Source organism: Talpa occidentalis, unplaced genomic scaffold, assembly GCF_014898055.3.
Source record: "Talpa occidentalis isolate TD23 unplaced genomic scaffold, MPIMG_talOcc4v2.1 talOcc4.13, whole genome shotgun sequence".
NCBI lineage: Eukaryota > Metazoa > Chordata > Mammalia > Eulipotyphla > Talpidae > Talpa > Talpa occidentalis.
The window spans coordinates 100,220,843-100,242,843 of NW_023601322.1; the positions used below are offsets into that span (position 1 = coordinate 100,220,843).

Below are 22,001 nucleotides of genomic sequence, written 5' to 3' on the forward strand. Positions count from 1 at the left end.
CGGGCGCGCAGAGGCCGTTCACCTGCTCTACCGGAAGCCGCGGCCGCGACCTGGCGGAGGCGGCGCGTCAGGCGCGGCCCCGCCCCCGCGCGTCTCGATTGGGCGCGCGCCCCCCACCCCGGAACTGCACTTCCTCTGCCCCGCCCGCCCCAGCCCTCGGGGCGGCGCTCCGCCGGGCCCCGCGGCCTCTCGCGAGAACCTGCGGGCTGGGGGCGGGCCCCTATCAGGAAGAGCGCACAAAACTGCCCTTAAGTCATTGCAGAGCCACAGCGCCTGTGAGCCAGCACGAGGTTCTCGCGAGATCCGCCTCCTCAAGCCCAAGTGAGGAAACGGGGGGACGCCGCTGGGAGGGGCGTGGGCTCGGGCGCGCAGCTGCCGCTTCCATTACCTTCCTGCCGTGGTCTCCTTCCGGTTCTCGATGCTTCTCTGAGGCCCGGGGTTTCCGCCGCTCGCCTACCCTTCCCCCAGCCCATGACCCGCCTCCGGCCCCCGCCCTCCCGGTCCAGCCTCCCGTCGGTGTAGCGAGAAGGTGCTGTTCCGCGCGGCCGGAGGGGTGGCGCGGCGGCGGCCGACGCGGGACCGAGCCGCCCTGACGCCGGCCGGGCCGCCTCGCGCCGGCGGCGTTGGCGGACGGATCCGCGGCGGTGAGGCGGCGGGCGGGGGGAGGGGCCGCGCGCTGGCAGTAGTTCCGTCAGCGGACATCTTGTGGCGGTGTCGTGCGCGTGAGCCCCGTCGGGCCGGGGAGGCACCAGAGCCGCGCGGGAGGAGGCCGAGGCCGCAGCGTGGGGAGGCCCCGGCCCGCTGTACGCGTGGGTGGGGGCGGCGGGCGGGCGGGGGGCGGCCGGCCGGCCCGCGGCGCGGACGCCCGGCGAGCGGCGGAGGGTGGGGAGGGGAGCCGGGCCGGCGGCTCCCGCCCGGGAGGGGCGCGTCCGCGCGGGCCGGGCGCGCGGGCGGGTGGGCGCCGGCAGCGGCGCGGGCGGTGGCGGCCGGCGCCGGGAGCTCCGGCCGCGGGCCCGCCGCCGGCCTCCCCTCCCCCCGCCTTTCTTCCCGGTGACGCGGGCGCCGCGCCGGCTAGGCCCGGCTCCTCCTCCGCGGCCCCGCACCCACTCGCCTGCTGCGCGGCCGGCGCTCGAGCTCCCCGCCGGCCGAGCGCCCGCCGCCCTCGGGGGCCCGGCCGCCGCCGCCGAGTCCGCGGGCCCGGGGCCCGGCGAGCGCTGACCTGCCCCGTTTCTGCACCAGGCGCCTGTGTCTGGCGGAGCCGGTGCGAGACGGAGAGACGACCCTGCCCGAGCCCGGAGAATCCAGAGCGGGCCGGACCTTCGGGAGCAGCCGCGAGTGAGGAGCCGGACGAGCAGCACAGACCATGGCGCTGAAACGGATTAATAAGGTGCCCGCCGGGCGGGGCCGGGTGCGGGCGCGTCGCCTCTCCGGGGGCGGCCGGGCGCTCGCGTGTGCCTGGCGGGGCGCGGGGTGGCCGGGGCCCGCGGGTGTCCGGGCCGGGTCTTGGGGCCCGAAAACTTACTTAGTCGTGAGGCCCGGAGTCCCGGCCTTTCAGGGGGTAGAAGGAAGGAGCCGCGAGAGGGGCGAGGAACTCGAGCCCCGGCCGGGCTCCAACTTTTTTCGGGGCCGGGCGCAGTGTCCGGGCGGCCGTGTGAATGGGCAGAGGCGGACCGGGGTCGGGAGAGGCGCCGGCGCCGCGGGGGTGTTGGGGCGGGCGGGTCCCCCCGGCTGTTAGAGGCGGGCCGGGAGCCGCCGGGAAGCCCGGAAGCGCCCTCTTCCCGGCCCGCGGGAAGGTGCGGGGGCAGGGAGGGGAGGCTGGGGCTACCTGTTCGTGCCCCAGCCCACTTGACAACAACCTTCCGGGAAGAGGGTTTCGCCACTTCAAACGTGGTTTGGTGCTAAGTTATCGATCTAAATTGAAAGAAGGTAGGATTTTTCGGGGCTTGGGTGAGCGGAACCTCCACCTCCGGTGGTTTAGTCTCATTTTCTTGCTCCAACTTCTACCCTGCATTTTAAGATGGCGGCTGCTTTAACTGGTTCAGGCTCTTTCCGGCATCTCCTTTCGTAACAAGATGAAACAATATTCTTTGTTAAATGTTAACTTTCACATCGGGTTGTACGCTGCTCTCAGACCTCCTGCTCTAACTAAGACCTGTATTCAAGCTCTGACTGTATTTCCCGTTTTTGTAACTTGTGTATGTGTGGGGTGTTTGGTTCTTGCACAATCGGAGGAGGGTGGAGTATTTACAGCTAACTTGAACAAAAATGTCGTGGAATAAAAAGTAGGCCTTACTAAAACTAGGCGACAGGAGTTTCTGGGTTAGAAACTTGGGTTTCATAGTTTGGGCTTTTTGTTTGTTTTCTTTTAACTTGAAGGAATAACAAGCGCTTGCTTTTCTTAAAGTGGACTTGATACTGCTTAATTTTATATTTAATGTGTGACTTTGAAGTTTATTTGGCAAAACTGACATTTTATGACAGGTGATGGTTTAGATTTTTATTCAGTGTATTGCTGCTGAAAATCTTAAATCTTGTTTTAGGCCATTGCGTTGTCATTGCCAGTTTATGTGAAATACAAACTTAAATCTTTGTGTTTTTGAGACCAAAGATTGCTTGAAGCAGAAAGGGTTATGTAAACACTTGGAAGGCTGGCAACACATTAGAGAAGCAGTTACGTTTTCCAGTCTGCTTAATAAGGAGACCATAACGTTTGGCACAATCAAAACTTTACACTGTGGGAATTAATTTAGCCCACTAAGATGTGGAGTAATTTCTGACCCGTAGCTTTTTGTGTCTGTGAAACAGCACACTTTAAAGGAAGGTGTCACTGTTTTGGGGTTTTGTTTTTTGTTTTTTTTCCCCTTTTGCAGGGACTACCCAGCTGTTGTAACACCACTTAAACGATTTCAAAGTTGTAGAGGCAATATAATGGTTAAAAGTGTGAAGTTTGGAGCATAAATGCTCCAGATAGAATTATAGAATTGGGCAAGTATCTGTGTTCCCTTATAAAATGAATAGTTGTTACATACGAGCAATAAATGGTTGGGTGCTTAATATGTGCCAGGCACTATTATAGACACTAGGGATGCAACAGTGAACAAATTTCAGATTCCTAGATTGTTTTTTAAAGGATTAGATTGGTAAATTTGTGGCTTTGAACAGATCCCTGGCACATGGCACTCACTATTACTACCTATATGTTAATGTCCCTGTTTTCACTTCAAAATGTTAAGGAACTTTGGCTTTTAGTCTAGTACTTTTTCATACCAGACTGTCTCGTCATAAATACTAAGATTTGTATAATATAAAAAATGACATAACACTTTCCAAACTGGAAAAAGCACTGTTTGTGTAGGACATTGTTGAAGCAACATATAGAAAAATTTTTACCTATGTGTAGTTTGTTTTATAGCTATTGCTGTCAGAATCATGGAATGAGAGTTTAAAAAAAAAAAAAAGTTCTAAATCATTTCATTAAGTGGACAACCAGGATAGGTGATTTACTTTTAGGCAGCAGTTCTAGAAATACAGGGTCAAGTAGGCATTGATGTTAGTGTGGTATTTCTTACATCATATATGTATTTACTTTGAAATTATTGTCTGAAGCCCCCAAATTCCAAATACTAAGATGTATCTGTATTCCTCACTGGTATTTTATTGAAATGTGCTTATTGTTGGAATATTCTTAACCATTAATGTGTTTTGGTGAAGCCTTGAATTTTTTTTTCCTAAAATATTTCCTACACCTAGTAGCTTTATCAGTCTTACTTGGGTTTTTTGGGTACCTTTTAGGTGGCGGATGGTGCTGTAGGGCCATTTGTTAAGAAGAATTTTTTAAAAACCAGGAATTCCTAAGTTGATCGGCAGTGGTTGGGGGCTTTAGGCAATTTTACTCTCCACATTAAGCAAAATGACTGCAATGCATGTATTTTGGGAAACTTTACAATGCATAAAATACAGTGTGAACCAAGCCTGAAAGAATAGCTCTCTGCTTTGTGTTTGCAATGTGTCAGTACTGTTTGAAGTACTGATAAATACATTTAACCTTTCAACTACCTGAAGAAGTGGGTACAGCTTTCCCCATTTTGAGATGATAAAACTGAGCCACAAAGGTTTCAGAAGCCACTAGGGTCGTGCTAGCCTGGGGCTGGGAGTGGAACCTAGGAATTTGGGCTCCGCAGCACGTGCTCTTAATCACTATGCTGTTGGTCAACCTCTTTAGTTTTTGGTATTCAAAAGGTTTTTTGCACATAACATTCTGTGCCTAATAATAGCTCTGATTTGGCATCTATGTATGAATCGTCACCACCCGTTCACAATGATGCTCTTATTTTTCCACTTTAAACATGAGGAAAGAGGCACAGAGAGGTTAAATGCATCGCCTGTAGTCACATAGCAGTAGAAGACTGACACTCGGAGTCTTCCTCACGAGTGTGAGTTCTTACACTCCTAAACTCTACTGCTCTTTTGAACCATTTCAGTTCCACTGGTAGCTTGGTGAGTGATTAGATTTGTGCCTGAATAGGCTTCTCTCTTCTCCCATTTAAGTGATTGGGTTTTAACTCTGCTTCTTAGGTTATAGCTGAATTAAGCTAACAAACATTTCAAAGATAAGGGTGAATTTTTTTTCCTTCATCTTTTCAGGAAAACTAAGTAGAGATGTTTCCATGCCAATTAATTAGGGATGTCTTAAAGTAGACAAGGACCCAGATCAGCCTATAGGCTAGACGTACATACTGTATCTTGTGTTTGTGTGTTTTTAAGATTTTCATTGTTTTGTCTATATAGCTAACATACTTTGTGGGACATTTGTGTGACTGAGGGATGTGATCATATAATGACCTCATTATTTGAATAAGGGTGACTGACTAGCTTTGATATATTTTACATTTTGCTTCATCATTATGCTTACCTGCAGTGTTAATTCTCTTTTTTTATTTCTGCAAATACAAAGTTGATTACTATTGCTAGCAGTGGGGGAAAATAATATCAGTAGCTACCTGTCGCTAGATTATACATTAGCTCCAAGATACAGTCAATTCCTGAGAATTTTCCGCAAGCTTTTAGCGGTAAAGATCCCTTGCTATTAAAGAAAAGACACTAGGTTCCTTATCCTGAGCTTAAAATGTTTCAGATTACTTTATGAAATCGTAGGCTGGCTTTAGCATTCAGTTAGATTATGTTATTGTGAATGAGGGGTTTGACAGGCATTGCATTTGTACAGCCTAGTGTTTAGCAGGGTTTTTAAAGAATATGGGTACAGGGGGTCTTATTAAACTTGAGTAATTTTCTCTGGGAACAGGCATAATTTTGCAATATCCCCTAGGTGATTCCGAAGTCTCTCCCTGGTTAAGAGCCACAGACATAGGAGATAGTCATTTGTTAGGCCTTACTCTGTATAGCATAGTAGTCTAGTCCCGAGGGATGAAAAGTAAGGAAGGAGGCCTGTCGTTACCCAAAAGAATTTCTGATTTGAGTAGAGGAGACTTGCATATGAACACATGAATGGGTGTGTCACCTCGTGCAACTCAATACTATAAATCAGGGGAAGCACTTTTTTAAAAGAAATTAAGGAGAAACTATTCAAATAACTATATTCAATTGCCTTTATCCAATACAAGCCAGTATTTTGGAGTGACTAAAATGAAATGATTATCATTCTTTCACTGAGTATTTTGAGTTCTTGATCAGGTTTCACTAACATAGTAGAGATCTTGGTTCAAAATTAAGTAGTAGTAAGAATTGGGTGTGTTTGCTGTGTATCTTAATAGCCAATTTGCTAGATAAGATTTATTCTTAAAAATACACTCCCCGTTATGGGGTGGGGGGTGGCGCGCCAGTAAAATATTTTGTGCTTTACCTAAACACTGGAATTTTTTTTTTTTTTTGACATCTGATTTTTAGCTCCAACCAACACTTTGAACATAACCTTGTATCATTGAGAAGCTTTCAGCTAACTTCTTTTTTTTTTAAGCATTTTTGTGGGGTTTTTTGTTGTTGTTATTTTTTGTTTTTTGTTTTTTTAATATTTATTTATGTAAGCACTGGGTACAGTCAGAAGCGCGGGAGGGTGAGAGAATTCGCCAGAGCGGGGAGCAGAGCAGGCAGAAGGACCGAAGGACACTGCTGAGGGGAGCGGCGGGTGCGGCAGGAGAGGTCTGCGCGCCATGTGGGACCCTCCTCCGGTGGCTGGGGAGCAGCCGGGGATCGAACTGGCGCCGCAGAGGCCCTGGGCAGCTTCGCAACCCAGCGCTCAACCGCTGTGCCACCAGGGAGGCCCTCAGCTAACTTCTTGCAGTTAATAACTGAATTTGTCATATTTAATCCTTAGGTTTCAGTTAAGATTTGACTTCTGTTTTGCTTATTAATATTCAAGCATTCTTGTGATTTCAGCCACTGGATTCAGTAGATTTTTGTTTTTAATATCTAAAATGTTTGCTTTCGTGATCAAGATTTAATCTCATTTTGGCTTTCCGTCTTTACCAATTTAGACAATGTGTTTTTGAATAATCTTAAATCATTTGTCTAATGGTGATCCAAAGAAAGAAAATTGTAGTGTTACTCATTCAAGCTATTTGTTGTACCTGTCTAATGAACAAGCATACTTGTCTTGCATATAATTACAGCTAAACAGGAAGTAAATATCTTGTCGATGATGTAATGACATGTGTTGTGTAGCACTTAACCTCTTAATCTTTAAGGTAAAAGAAACATTGGGTTACTCTCAAATCTCATACTTACTATTCTTACATTCTTTAGTGTTCTTAAATTCTGTATCTACTGTTGTATGAAAATTTTCAGATTTCAAAATCTTTTTGCCAAACTTTCTTTTGAAATAACTTTTGGTAAGCAAATTTCTGAGATATTTTGTTTCCCTTGCCATTTGTGTCTACATAAGGCATATAGAAATTTCACATAAGGGCAGTAAAAATTTTGTTTGCTTCATCATAAACCTTGATATTTATAATAACTAGCACTGTTGTCTGCCTAGATTGTACAATTAGCAATACTGCGTTTTAAGTTCTATGGTGTTCTGAGTACACACCTACCTTTATATTTTACGAAGGCTTCTTGAGCCTGGTTCCTACCTCAAATTTTCTTAGAAGGGTTTCATTCTCCATGCCCTTGTTCATACAGCCCCCAAGGTAGTATTTCATGTTGGTCAGTTTAGGTTTCAGAGGCAAGGGCTGTCATTACGGAGCTGATTAAGATCATCATACAAATCTTCAACTCAAGTACAAGTTTTGTAAGGAACAGAGCAGCAAAAATACAAATAGCACATAAAAGCTTTTCGAACAGGGTCTCTAGGCTTTTTTGTGTTTTTGCTTACAGCTAAACTGTTCAGGAGATCCTGTGTCCACTGAAGATCAAAGAGAAAATCTTCCTTGAACTATCTAATAGTCTTATGAGTCCCCAGAAAGGAATAGTCAAACCGCTTATTCTTCAGTCACATGCCTCCAAATGAGAACACAGTTTGTACCTGTTGATTGGCTTTAATTCTGTCCCTAAAACCTGTGAAATTTTTGGACTTTAATGTCATTTCATAAGGTGAAAACAAAGGGCAAAATTATTTTGGGAAATTGTTTAAGTAGGTGATTCAATGGAAATTGATCTCCAGTCCTGGTTCCTTTTACTGTGGGAGAGATGATTGTATTCTCCATTGACTTTCATTTATTGGCTATGTAACCTGAAATGGAGGTGGTCATATGCAGATTAACAGTGGATTATGACGGAGGAACTGATCCTAAGAAAGCATCAGTTTTCTGTATCTTAGACTGACTTCTCAAGTTGTCTGGTAGATGGCCTCCTTTGCTAGCCTACCCATCCTGAAGCTCCGTGTGTCCTACCCGCGAACTCGTCTTACCTTTCTCCTAGTAAAAGGGAGATCCGGGGGTTCCCATGTGGGAACAGATAGGGTGAGCTGCTCCATGTTGCACGTCTTTCTTCATCCCCGTAACTTAGTTCATATGCTTTTCTTTTCTGAATGACTGCCACAGGCGACTCGCGTACTCCCCTGCTAGTCTGTCCTTTATAGTAGATGTTAACTACCAAGTGGGTATACAGACACATGGGTGTTTTTAGGATATGACTTAATTAAAAAAAAAAACACATAACCTTTGCAGTAGACTTTGCCAAAATTACAGATTCTTAAAATAACCAGCCCTGATTAACCTTTTCTAGCACATCTGCTCACTTACCTATGCCAAGTTGTGTTTCCTATACCAACCCATAAGCAGATGTATACAGCCTGTGAGCCTTCACACCCCTGTGAGTTTCTTAGGGTGCTTATTTATTTCTTCATCACAATACAGCTCAAATGTCACTATTTTAAACCCAGGCAAGGCCAGTGTTTACCTTTTCAGGGTTCACAAACCTTTCGAATGTTTTCATTTTAACCACTTAACGTGGCTGTAATGTGATTTTTTTGTTTATGTAGTGTGCCTACTTTTATTTGGTCAATCTTTTGGAAGAAGCATTCACGTATTATCTTGGTATTTTCACACCTACCATGCTTCATGCCAAAAGGGTAGTCTCCATATGAATAAATGGGTGTTTTGGTGATGAAACGTTGAGAAATGAATGTAAATTAATCTCTCATTTCTGTAATTAGATTGTAAGTCAGACATTTCCTTAGTTAGGATATATGACTTCTTGCTCTGGTTTAATTCTGAGACTTTTGCTTCATTAAGCTTTGTTATGTTGAATTGTCTTTGTCAGCAAGACCTCAAGCCTGGCTTTTTTTTTTCTTTTTAGGTGCAGTAAAATTTGTATAATTGGTAATGTGCCCCCACCCAGTAGCACTCTCCTCAGGATGGGTCTCTCCTTAACTGTTTATTTTTTTGGTTTTGTCCCTCTTGGATTTATTGGAAGGAAAATGGGGTCTTACAATCAAAAGAATAGCTGTAGCAAGGGTGTGGAGCAAGCTAGAAACTGAATAGCGCATTCGTATTGCAAAGTCAGCTCTGAGTTATCTGTGCCACCCAACTTTGTCTCCTTTGGATTCACCATGTAGTTTCAGGGCACATGCCAAAAGCTCTGGGTCATATCCTTAAAGCTCATTAGAGAAGTTGGAAAAATCTTGGGCAAGAATGAACACAGACTGAAATGGTCAAGGCTATTTTCTGACCTAAGTTAATCACTGAGGCTGAAGGAACAAAATTCTATGATGAACATTATCTGAGTAATTGGTTAATGGTAGTTTGAAAATTACCCAGCACTATAGCCATATTTGGAATGAGAGAAAAACATTCACATGAAAGGTAGGATAAGGTGTTTTTGTGGTAGGCAAAAATGTGTTACATTGAGGTTATATGGAGGACTGACCCCATTTTTTTCACTTTGCTAAGATATTCTTGTATCTTGTTTGCTTATGCTATGAGTATAATGAAATCAGAATTATTTAGTATCTTAGGAGGTAAGTACTAGTATGTGATTTAAAACATCTGTTTTAATCCTTTAGCTTAAGTCCTTCTTCACTGTTGAATTTAAAGTTATATGTTCATATAATTGGCCAAATTTCAGGTGTTGATTATTACTTAGAAGATGTGTTGGTCATGGAAAATGAGGCATTTAGAAATTAACTGAAAGTAGTAAGACCCTGAAATTCATTGCTGACTAGGTGAAGATCATATGTTCACTCCAAAGGATTGGTAATGCAAGCTTATATAAAGGCGTGGTGATTCATAAGTCATTGTGCACAAATACTCATTTATTCTCTAAGAAATATTACATTGTTCCTAATTAAAATATGTAAGTTTTTTTAAGACTTTTTTTAAGATTTATTTTTATTTATTTATACAAGCACTGGGTACAGTCAGAAGCTCGGGAGGGTGAGAGAATTCACCAGAGCGGGGAGCAGAGCAGGCAGAAGGACCAAAGTACACCGCTGAGGGGAGCAGCGGGCGGCAGGAGAGGTCTGCGCGCCATGTGGGACCCTCCTCCGGTGGCCGGGGAGCAGCCGGGGATCGAACCGGCGCTTCAGAGGCTGCGGGCAGCTTCGCAACCCAGTGCTCAACCGCTGTGCCACCGGGGAGGCTCAAAATACGTAAGTTTTGAGTGAGGTGTTGATATATTCTAGGTCAGCTTTACCAGTTCCTAAACTATTAATAATGAAATCGTTTCAATATTGTTGGGCATTTTTTAAGACCTGCCATCATTATATTCGTTTTTATTTAATAAAAACAACCACGAGATACTTTTCTTCAAGGATTTTAGTTTAATCTATTACATTCAAATTTGTGTTTATTAAGTAGGTAATATGTGGTGGGTAGGTCAATGTAAGAAGCTTGGACATAAGAAAATATTTTGGGAATATTTGAATTCAAGTCCTTAGAGACTTTTTCTAGAGAATCACCTGAAATTGTAATTTCTGTAATTAAAAAATGGTGAAATAGGAGTAATTTCATGTGCCAACCTAATGGCGTGTTTTCTTTAAAATCCTATTCACAAATAAATGCTCCTCAAATTTGCTGACCTTATGTTACTAATGTATTGTTAATAGCATGATTTAAATTGCTAGGCAGCTGTGTTACAGACAGATGCCTATGGGTTTATCATATGGGCTGGAAATGTAAGTGAGCTAAGGTTAATGGCATGTAGCCTGTTCATGACACAGTTGTTTTAGAGGTGAGGAAATACGTCTCGAAATAGTGTCTAAATTAAAAATGAGACTACAAACTCCTACCATTTTGGCTGAGGTGCGTATCTGTCTGTACTTATGACATATTTTGGCTTTTGAATTGCATGCATAAATTTGTATTTGGGTTTTTTTTGTTGTTGTTGTTGTTGTTGTTGTTTTTAATATACAAGAGCTGGGGTACAGGCCAGATGTGCGGGAGAGTGAGAGGATTCACCAGAGACAGAGCAAGGAACAGAACAGGCAGATGGACTAAAATACACTGCCTAGGGGAGCAGCGGGCTAGACTGGAGCGGTCTGCTGCGCCACATGGGTTGCTCCAAGGCCGGTGGGGATCGAACCTGCAGTGCAGAGGCTGCTGATAGCTTCACAGTGCTGTGCTCAACCGCCTGCGCCACCAGGGAGGCCCCTGCATTTGGGTTTTAATAGCATTTTTGAAAAGTCAGACCATGATCCTTTGTTTTGTGGGGAAAGGGTTCTAGTTTTTAATCGTTAACATGAATTATTTGGACTTCTACCCTTAAGGAATGAGGGACTTAAGAGTACATAAAGTAGCTACTAGCTTGTCTTTTGCAGGAGTGGAGGATGTTAAATAGAACTTATTATATAAGCTTTAGAACATGGGGATGTTTTCTGTTTATATCATTTAGATTGCCCTTGATTCTTGAGATGAAGTGGATATTAAAGCAGATTGCCATTACATTAAATAAAAGTTGGGTCTGTCATGGGATGCAGATAATTGCTGTATGAGACTTGATGTATGGTCCATGAGAAGTCATTTGCTCACTGATGAGTAGTTGGTTAATTCAACTTGCCATAATATTTTTTCCTCATGATAGTTTTTGTTTTTTATTTTTATTTTTTAAAGATTTATTTATTTATACAAGCACTGGGTACAGTCGGAAGCACGGGAGGGTGAGAAAATTCACTAGAGCCGGGAACAGAACAGGCAGACTGACGAAATACACTGCTGAGGGATGCTGCGGACGCTGCAGGAGAGGTCTGCGCCCCATGTGGGACCCTCGCCTGCAGCCAGGGATCAAACCTGCGCTGCAGAGGCTGCGGGCAGCTTCGCAGCCCAGCTCTCAACCACTGCGCCACCAGGGGAGGCCCTCATGATAGTTTTTAAATACTTGCCTCTAAATTGTTTGCAAGAATTTTTGAAGCTGAAACCATATAGTTTTTAATTAGTTGAAATAAAAATTTGCTATAATTTTTACTGATGAAAAGCAAGTATTTACAGTGAGTTTTCTCTTAAATGTGTTGAGCCATGCAAGTATATTTACATAGGTCACTGAAAAGTCTGAGCTGATCTTCCATCTTAAGATTGTGAATCCTGACATCTCTGGTGTTGGATAACCTTATAAGGAATTGTGGTATGATTTTTCAGAAGTAAATTGGCAGAATGTATCAGTGGAATTCTCCCCCAATTTTATGACATACTGACCTGTATTAGTGTTAGATGTAGAACATGGTTTTGATAGATATGTGTGTGCATTGTGAAATTATTACAAGGGCAATTATACTGCATAGACTTTTTTAATGTAGTGAATCTAGGCTAACTATTGTTCCTTTGGCCATTTTTTGAAGTGTATTTTGAACATACGGTAGAGGCAAATATTCTAGTTAGCTCCCTACGTCTTGTATATTCCCCTTTTCTTAGGGACCCGTTATTATCTCATGGTTCTGTAAATTTCTAGTCTAGGGATTTTTATATGTTGGCATATATAGCTATAACTATATCATAAGCTTTTTGTAACTGTTTTCTCAGTGTGCAGGTACTTCTTAGGTCCAATCATAGAAAGGCTCAGTACATACTTGATGGAAATAGAAGGTCAGATATAATTGGAGAAGCTGCATGTTTTGCTAAGGGCAAACTTGGCTACCTAAAAAGGTAGGTTCTAACAGAGTTGTCATTTTGTTCAACATTGAATAAAGACTAGGTTGAGTTGAGGGAATAAGGAGACCAAGCCAAAAAAGGAATCTAGCTCCATGAGATTTTTCAAGCAGAAAAAACGCGTGGTGCATAAAGAACAGAGTTTTAAAAGATAGCGGAAACAAGAGCCTCTGAGATGGTGTGAAAGGTCACCAATAATATACATGTTTGGGGACTACTTTATTTGAATTCTTAGCTATAAGCTCCTTCAGTTTATAGCAGAACAGTTTTCTCCTTTCTAATCAAGTTTCATGGCACAGTGCATATATACGTTCATGTATCCAAGCCAAGGTCATTGTCTCAGTGTGTGCCTATAGAACAATTGTTCCTGCCATGTCCCAGAAATGGACTGGGGCTGCTTATATTTTTCATCTCATAATGGAATATATTGTTATGTGAGTTGTTATATGTTCCTTAAAGGGGTGAAAATAACTGGAAGCAGTTGACTCTCTTCGCTTGCTTGTGTTTTCTGTTAAGGTGACATGACCCATCATTTTTTGTCTTGGTGTAGGAACTTAGTGATTTGGCCCGTGATCCTCCAGCACAATGTTCTGCAGGTCCAGTGGGGGATGATAGTAAGTAACTTCCGAGTTGATTTTTATGGTAATTCCAAAAAGCTTGTACATTTTTAGGTAATAACAATTCTCCTTTCCCCCCTCCCCCTCTAGTGTTTCATTGGCAAGCCACAATTATGGGACCTGTAAGTATTAAATTTTTTTAATTTTTGGTTTTCATTGAAAATCCAGGACTGATACAGTTGTAATTTTTTGCTTGTTCTCTTTTGTTACATGGTGATTCTGTTTTGGATATGCTATAGTTGTACTTTTAAAGAAACAATGAGTTAAGTCATGCATCACCTATAGTTTGTGTGTTCTAGAGCATAACATCCCTGTGACTTACTATGTTGGGTTTTGTTTTGTTTTTTAATAGAGATAATACGGATTTTGGAATTACTTGGAGAACTATTCAAACTAACTACCACTAATTTGTAATTTAGCTATAGATACTTTATCTGTAAATATGACCTTTAGGCAACTTGAAGAAATAAGCTACAAACACCATTTGCGCTAAAATAGTTTGTCCACAGGCCTTGATTTTATTGGTCGAAGCTATCTTTTCAACTTAATGTTAAATGTATTAGCTTTTTTTTTTTTTTTTTTTTTTTGAATACAGGAAAACTTTTTAATGAAATTCCAAATAGGGGGAGTGCAAGAAATTACCAAGTAGGGGAAAGAGACAGAAGAAAGGGAATGTGGGAAACACTTATTTTTGTGTAGTAAAGAGTGTGTTCTGGAAAAAGGGTGGAAAATGAGACTAACTGGGTTGGTAGGAACCAGATTGATACTGGATTACCTGTTTGTGTAGGGGTTTATCTTTAAAGTTGTGCTAGATTTCAAGCAGGGGAGGTAACTTACCCTTTCAAAACTACTTCAGCATGAGGGTTAGAGGGATAAATTGGAGGGTTGTAGTTAGTAGTGGCAGTGGGCTTAAAGGAGAAGATAGCATGTTGTCGTTTCAGAAGAGATTGTAAAGATCTTTAAATTTCTTAAAACTACTCTTGACTTTGAGGAGATGAGAATTCAGAACAGTGTCAATTTTGGGGGTAGCATATTTTGATTGCCTCCTGATCCATTGTTTTAACCTGTTCTTTCTGACTTGGTGGAATTTTGGTGTTGAATTGTAACATTGAAATACTTTCCATAAATTCTCTTTTTGAACAAGTGAAATGAAATTGGATTTTTGCCTAAATTTCATCATAGACTGCCTTTATTAAGAAGCAGGTGTATTATTTGATGAGCGTGAAAGCTTAAACAGAACTTTTAGAATTGTGTCTTAATAGAAACTTTCATATATAGGCTTACCCTTAAATTGCAGTTAGTACACAGTAGAAACTTAAGTCTTTAGTATTAGCCTATGTTATAAAACTTTCCTGGAATTAGTTAAATGTGAGATCTAGCTAGTAGTTTCTTTACAGGCACTGTATAGTATGTATTTACTAAAGATTTCTTTACACTCAAAGTATAATGAGCAGAACAGCAAAGGAGAAAGTTTAATGCTGTAGCTTGAAAACTTTTATTTTCTATTGAAGTAGAAAAGCATACATGCCATGTTTTCCAATTCTTGTACTCCTGTCTGTTGATTTGCTGTGGAGAGTTTGGTATGCTTTCGAAAGAAAAAACTTTCATGTTTCTAAAGTGGGAATTTTGAGGAGCCAGTTGGAATTCAACTTTGCTTAAAACTACTACCTGTGTTCTTTTGCTCCTATTGAAGGTAGTTCCATGTCACCTATAATAGCTGACATTTTTGTTTGCCAGAGTGGCAATGTACACTTACATGGTTATCATTAGAAGAAATTCTACAAATGTAGCTTTTATTTTCAGATTATATTTTCAGTTTGATACATAGTAGTTTGTATAGATTTACAGTTAAGTATACTTCTGTGACAATCAGGATCTAGAATATTTGTGTTTCTGGATAATTTTTTCCTATAATTTCTTAGGCAAAATGGGATCTAAGTGAATTAGATTGGTTTGTTGTAAAGTTTGATAGTTTTTCCAGTAATAATAACTGAATAAGTGGGATAATTTAGACTCTTAGCATGCCATCAGAGGTAATTTTGGTTCATATTAGAGAAATGCTTAGAATATAGAGATGTTATGGATTACTTAGCAATAATTTCTTAAATATCAAGAGTTAAGCATATTTTTCTGTTCACAGAATGACAGCCCATATCAAGGCGGTGTATTCTTTTTGACAATTCATTTTCCTACAGATTACCCCTTCAAGCCACCTAAGGCAAGTATTTTACCCCCAAGATCGGTTAGTATAAATTTATATTTTATTTCAGAGAAGAAATAGAGCATTCTTAGAAATTAAGGTTCTGGATAATTAAGACTAAATGGGTGTGTATATATAGTGAGTGAGAATAACTCTATGTTGTGTGTTGTTGTTGTGTGTCTGTGTGTGTGTGTAGAAGTGAGTCACTAATAGAAAATGTTGACTCTTAACCTTTCATTACAGCTAGACCTGAATTTGAACTTTGAACGTGGAGATAAGAATTGCCTTATCAAAGTTGCAAGTCTCAAATACACTATACAGATGATTTTTTTTTTTTTTTTAGTGTCATACTGTATTTGTGATATTGAGGTTTGAGTTTCCTTGTGTAATTGATTAAGTCTCAAAACAGTTGTCTGATATACTGAGGTGACTTTTTATAGGTATTGAAAGCATATATTCCTTGACTTTTTAGCACCATTAGCATGAATTCAACCAGTATGAGTAACTGTTCAAGATAATATGTCTGGGATACTCATTCATATTTTACATACAGTAGAAATGTGGGCTCAGATACCTTTGTAATCTGGTAACTGAAATAGAGCTGTTCTGTACTTTGTAGTTACATTCACAAGTTCCAGTCTTTTTTAATGAATATTAAATACCCTTCATATTACTGTTTGACACTCTTGACAACAAGGTAGGACCAAAGCTCAGAACATCCTGCCATGTTGAATAAAACTTTTGCTCCACAGTCGTCTGGTCATTTTAATTACAAAGGGAGTCCCTTAAGGTATCTTGGAATATAAAAACCTGTTTCTGTAACTTTCATCTTTTATGTACATAAATTAGGGTTTAGCTTAATCTTTTTAAATTATGACAATAGTAAGCTTTCCTAAAAGTCTCCTGTTTAAGTTAAGGATGTTTGTTTTTATTTCAGGAAAATACCTAAAAGTTTGTTATCTATTTTAGGTTGCATTTACAACAAGAATTTATCATCCAAATATTAACAGTAATGGCAGCATTTGTCTCGATATTCTAAGATCACAGTGGTCTCCTGCTTTAACTATTTCTAAAGGTAAAAATACGTGTAGAGAAATAAGAAACTTGAGCTGGGCTGACATCTGGATTTTTCTATCAACTTTTTGGTGAGAGGTGGGCAAGGAATAGACACAGTGCCCTTTTTGCTCTTTTTGGCAGTTTTGAAAGATTTTGTGGGGTAAAAATTTTTAAAATTTAAGAAAACATTTGTGGGAAGTTAAAATTCAGATTAGGGAGGGGAGATTATTTGTAAATAATAGCAAATTTTGTTTTAATAGATCTTGGTATTTGTACTCCCAAGCCACTTGTGCATCTCGCTATCTTCCTTGATGTCTTTTAACAAAAACGGTATGCCTAAAGTTAATAGAGCTTTTAAATCTCGGGTTTCCATTATAGGAAAATTCTGATTTCTTTTTTCTTTTGTTTTTAATGAAAAGCCTGTTTTAAAAACCTTAGTTAGCTGTGTGATCATGGTGGGATTTCTACCTAAATACTGTCTAAGGGAGTTTCAGAAAGGTCTCTAGATAAGTTCTGCTCTTGTACTTTTACTGTGGAGCCATGTATAACATCTCTAGTTGGTTGTCCATCCCCAAAATGACTGTCTTGGATGGTGATGAAGTGTGTCTACATCACTTTCTCATGGTTCAATAGTTTAAAAATAGCTAGCTCTGAGCACTCTCTTTTTCTGGCTGAATACTTCGTGCAGCATTCCGCAAATTGTTTCTTGGAATTAGAATATTTTACCAAAAAGTGTTCTATGCTTTAATGAGCATGGTCCGTGCAAAGGAAAACAGTCCCTTTAAAGACAGGCTATCGGAGCCTCCCCTGTGGTGCAGCGGGTTGAGCGCAGTGCTGTGAAGCTATCTACAGCCTCTGCAGCCGGGGGTTCGATTCCTGGCCAGCCAGGGAGATTCCCACATGGCGTGGCAGACTTCCCATCGTGCCCGCTGCTCCCCTCAGCAGTGCTTTCGGTCCATCTGCCCGTTCTGTTCCCCGCTCTGTCTATGGTGAATCCTCTCTCCCTCCGGTGCCTCTGGCTTATTCCCAAGCTATTGTATAAATAAAAAGTAAATCTTAAAAAAAAAAAAATAAAGACAGGCTATCATAAAACTTTTCATAAGCTTGTGCAGTGTGTTTAAATCTCCTAAAGGGGGGTCAGTGTAGTGTCTCCCAGACTTTGCTTTGACTAGAATCATATCTGGGTGTAAGGGAAAAAAATAATAATTTTGTGGGTGCTATTATAATTGTCTCGCAATTGTGACATAACTTTAGTTCTATATTATTTACCCTCTTGGCTACATTCCAGTTTCTTTTCAAGTCAATTCGAGGTTTTAATATTCCTAAATACTAGGTTCTACATTTTTATTTTTTACTGTTGGGTAGGAATGAAGTATTATACCAAAAAAACTATGTTTTCTGTAAATTTGTTTAGTTTTATATCTGCTCCATACACTCTTGGGTTTAAAAGCTATTACAATTTTTTTTTTATGATATTGGTCTTTATCTTCATCCACAAGTAACAGGACTCCAAACTTTTATATCTTAGAGCTTTGTAGTACCTTGCACTACTGTTAGTCTGGTGGTTAACAGGCATTCAAAATTAATCTGAAAACATGCTCCAGTGCTTGGTATCAACATTTGGGAATTTTTGTGAGGATACCCCATCCCCCCAGGACACGGCAGAAAATGGATGTTTTTTTTAATTCCAACACCTAGGAATAATAACTGCACAACTTCCCACGTATCCTTAATAAAGCCGTTGTCCCGCGTCATTGTTCCACCACCCTCACCCCCACCCCCAAGAAACTCTAGTTGCTTAAATTACGCCACTTAGCTAATGAAAAAAGTAATAAACTAGTATGGCAACATTTGACTATTTTGTAACTCCTAAGGGTGGCAGCATTTTTATTAGGTAGTCAGTACTAAACTTGGGCCCATTTTTAGCTTCCCTTGTCAGGAGCTTGTCTCCTGTGAAGCAAAGTTCATGAGTCTTTGTCTCTGTGTCATTAAAACATTAATAAAAATCCTTTGAGGATTGTGGTTTATGATACCTGCTTTTACGTGCTCTTCTGTATTTTCAGATTTCTGATTCTGGCTAACGATCTAATTTGCTTTCTTGCAGTTCTTTTATCCATTTGTTCACTGCTATGTGATCCAAACCCAGATGACCCCCTAGTGCCAGAGATTGCACGGATCTATAAGACAGACAGAGATAAGTAAGTATGTAGTTATTGAAGGAAATTCTATAAAAGGTGGTTTTCTTAATGGTTAGTCTTCTGTAAGTTGTGACAATGCCAAGAAGACTTGACTTACATCTTATTTCTGGTAAGATGATAGTTAAGATGTGTAGAAATCTAGATCTTGAAATGTAGTTTTTCAAGTTACTAGGTTTTAGTTTATGTGACTGTGACTAGCCCCTCTACAGCGTTTTTATTTTTCTTACATGCTCATTATTTTGTCATTTTAATAATTAAGCTTTGGGTAAGAAAGCAAACTTAGCCTCAGTTATGTTTTTGGAAAAAATGCTGGTACTGCTGTAAAATTTGATACAATAAATTTCTCAAATAAAATTTTTATGTACAACTTCACCATTATAACTTTGGTTTGTTATAATTAATGCTGAGTGTACTTGTCCAATTAGGTACAATAGGTTAGCGAGAGAGTGGACAGAGAAATACGCTATGTTGTAGGGTAAGAGGATCTGCACTCTGGTGCGCTTACTCATGGTACTGCCAGCACTGAGTGCTGCATGCTTAAAGGCACTGTCTTCACTAACACAAGATCACAGGTGTGGCAGTTTTTTGAAAACTGTACATTTAACTGCTTGATCTCTGTTTAGTGTGAAAGTATACCCAGTAGTTGTTAGTGCTTGAGAGTATTTTTGCATGACAAAGCAGCCCATAAAGTGTTAGTAAGAAATGGAAATTAATCTTTTCAAGCTATATGATGCTTAAATTTTAAAATCGGTATTTTTTAATTTTAGCAATATTTTAATGGAATGTAGTGATTTAAATTTTGCCAAGAGATGAAAATGTAAGGGGAAAACATTTTCAGCGAAGCCACAGCATCTACACTAAACATTCATTACTGACAAGCATGCTTTCAGTGTCAGCTATACTCTTTGGCTCCCTGAATGCTAAATGAACCCTTTGTTTAAAATGCTGGCTTTTTGAGAGCATATGCTTTAATGAGGTAACCATGAATTGGTAGAAAGAACTTACATGTTAGAAAAGTAGTTGAACCATGTTTGAAATGAAGCTAGTTAATATTTTTTAAAAGGCAGTTTTATAAACTGCCCTTTGTGCCCTTTCTTAGTTTTTGTTGGAATAAGTATCCTACAGCATGACTGCTACAGGAAGAAAGTTAATATCAGTGATCTTCAGCAGTAAATAGCATAGCTTGTGTGTGAATTACCTGTTGATCTTTTTGAAAAAAGATGTCACCAGTTGTACTAGAGATTCCATCCATCAGGTCCCAAGTGGAGCTTCCCTCCAGTCAACGTTTTTTAAAAGTAACACGTGATTTTGAATGACACCCACCGCTCGGGACCATCTCCCCTCCTCTTGGAAACTGCTTTCTTCTTGTCACACTTACCCATTCTCTGTTCCAAAATTTCAAAGGCTTTGTTTTATTTTTCTTTTTTGGCCCGAAAGGCATTTCCTGTTCTGATAATACCCAGGGTCAAGTAATTTCTAAGATTCTGAAAAAATTACTAATTATAGAAATGTCTATAGAAGTACAGAATGTATGTCTATTCTGACAAAAGTCCATGATGAATTGTAAAAGCTTTTTAAATAGTTTGTCACAATGGATACTAATGGGAGGTTTTTTTAGTAAAATATGTCTGGTAGAGGAGAGTGAAACGGTCTGATTTTTGTTAGCTTCTGCAAGCTCTGTGCTGCTTTATTAAAATACTACTTTAAAGTGTATTGGAAGCCTAGGGTCCTCATTTCCCATCATGCTTTGAGTTAACAATGTTGTTTCTCCCTTGTTAACTTTGTTCTAATCATAGCCATTAGAGGTGGCTCCATGATGAGCAGGAGGTAAAATAGAAATTCTTCCTCCTTCCTTTTAACTTGTTAAATATCATCTTCTTTATTTACAGGTACAACAGAATATCTCGAGAATGGACTCAGAAGTATGCCATGTGATGCTACCTTACAGTCAGAATAACCTGCATTAGAGCTGGAATAAACTTTAAATTACTGTTCCTTTTTTTGATTTTCTTATCCGGCTGCTCCCCTGTCAGACCTCATCTTTTTTAATTTTATTTTTTGTTTACCTCCCTCCATTCATTCACATGCTCATCTGAGAAGACTTAAGTTCTTCCAGCTTTGGACAATAACTGCTTTTAGAAACTGTAAAGTAGTTACAAGAGAACAGTTGCCCAAGATTCAGAATTTTTTTAAAATGGAGCATGTGTATTATGTGGCCAATGTCTTCACTCTAACTTGGTTATGAGACTAAACCATTCCTCACTGCTCTAACATGCTGAAGAAGCCATCTGAGGGGGGGAGATGGTGGATGCTCAGTGGTCACATCAGAGGAAGAGCATTGTTCTAGCAGCATCCATTCTTGTTTAAACCTTCCACTGTTAGAGATTTGAGGTTACATGATATACTTTCTGCTCATAACTGATGTGGCTGGAGAATTGGTATTGAATTTATAGCATCAGCAGAACAGAAAATGTGATGTATTTTATGCATGTCAATAAAGGAATGACCTGTTCTTGTTCTACAGAGAATGGAAATTGGAAGTCAAACACCCTTTGTATTCCAAAATAGGGTCTCAAAACATTTTGTAATTTTCATTTAAATTGTTAGGAGGCTTGGAGCTATTAGTTAATCTATCTTCCAATACACTGTTTAATATAGCACTGAATAAATGATGCAAGTTGTCAATGGATGAGTGATCAACTAATAGCTCTGCTAGTAATTGATTTATTTTTCTTCAATAAAGTTGCATAAACCAATGAGTTAGCTGCCTGGATTAATCAGTATGGGAAACAATCTTTTGTAAATGCAAAGCTGTTTTTTGTATATACTGTTGGGATTTGCTTCATTGTTTGACATCAAATGATGATGTAAAGTTCAAAAGAGTGAATATTTTGCCATGTTCAGTTAAAAGTGCAGTCTGTAACAGGTTGACACATTGATTGACCTGATTATGCGGAAATAAAAAGCTATTGGGAGAGTGTAGCTTTAGTGTGCTGCACGCAATACTGGCAGCCCTGGAGTTCGTAGATGGACTTGGGACCCAGCAGCTTTGAAACGTGTGTATAGAATTTAAGAAACTTGTTTTCCAGGTACAACCCCATCTAACTAAACTTTTTCTTCACCTTGTACACTCAACAGCTGAAAAAAACAAAGTGGGAGTAATAATGGGTCAAATTTTACAAAATAAAGTCCTGTTTGGTGTGGGAGCTATCAAGGGACTGTGTTGAAATGACTTGACTGTGTGGGGTACTGAGTGTCCACTGAGAGGGATTTGTTCAGCCATCTACATTAATGAGCATTTAAATGCAACAGATGCCATTTCAGGGGACTTAACATGAATGAATAAAAGTCAATGCTATTGGATTATTTTTGTTTGACAAGTGCTATCTGTGCCACT

General features: G+C 40.4%; 1 protein-coding gene and 1 long non-coding RNA gene across 4 annotated transcripts; one reads left to right on the top strand and one right to left on the bottom strand.

The window, feature by feature from the left end:
* The first annotated feature begins 212 nt into the window (after positions 1-212).
* On the top strand, positions 213-21,967 carry UBE2D3 (ubiquitin conjugating enzyme E2 D3). Of its 3 annotated transcripts, none has more exons than XM_037509625.1 (8): positions 213-321; positions 1,240-1,387; positions 13,084-13,147; positions 13,241-13,272; positions 15,291-15,368; positions 16,320-16,425; positions 18,511-18,604; positions 20,494-21,967. In XM_037509625.1, the coding sequence occupies exons 2-8, from the start codon at positions 1,364-1,366 to the stop codon at positions 20,537-20,539; spliced, it is 444 nt and encodes a 147-aa protein (XP_037365522.1). In that variant the 5' UTR covers positions 213-321; positions 1,240-1,363; the 3' UTR covers positions 20,540-21,967. The 3 variants fall into 3 exon arrangements, with proteins under 3 accessions (XP_037365522.1, XP_037365520.1, XP_037365521.1); XM_037509623.1 differs by lacking the exon at positions 213-321 and adding an exon at positions 413-529; XM_037509624.1 differs by lacking the exon at positions 213-321 and adding an exon at positions 745-803.
* Positions 7,488-8,245, bottom strand: LOC119243679 (uncharacterized). The gene is made up of 3 exons (XR_005124800.1): positions 8,199-8,245; positions 7,865-8,045; positions 7,488-7,687 (listed from the first exon to the last, which is right to left on the bottom strand). It is a non-coding gene; the product is annotated as an uncharacterized LOC119243679 (long non-coding RNA).
* Positions 21,968-22,001: the final 34 nt, after the last annotated feature.

What these genes read in the sequence shown, in the direction of transcription:
- UBE2D3 (XM_037509625.1), top strand. Translation starts at nt 1,364, where the DNA reads ATGGCGCTGAAACGGATTAATAAG. An exon ending in ACCCCTTCAAGCCACCTAAG is followed by an intron (nt 15,369 to 16,319) that starts GCAAGTATTTTA and finishes TATCTATTTTAG; the next exon opens with GTTGCATTTACAACAAGAAT. An exon ending in TGCTTTAACTATTTCTAAAG is followed by an intron (nt 16,426 to 18,510) that starts GTAAAAATACGT and finishes GCTTTCTTGCAG; the next exon opens with TTCTTTTATCCATTTGTTCA.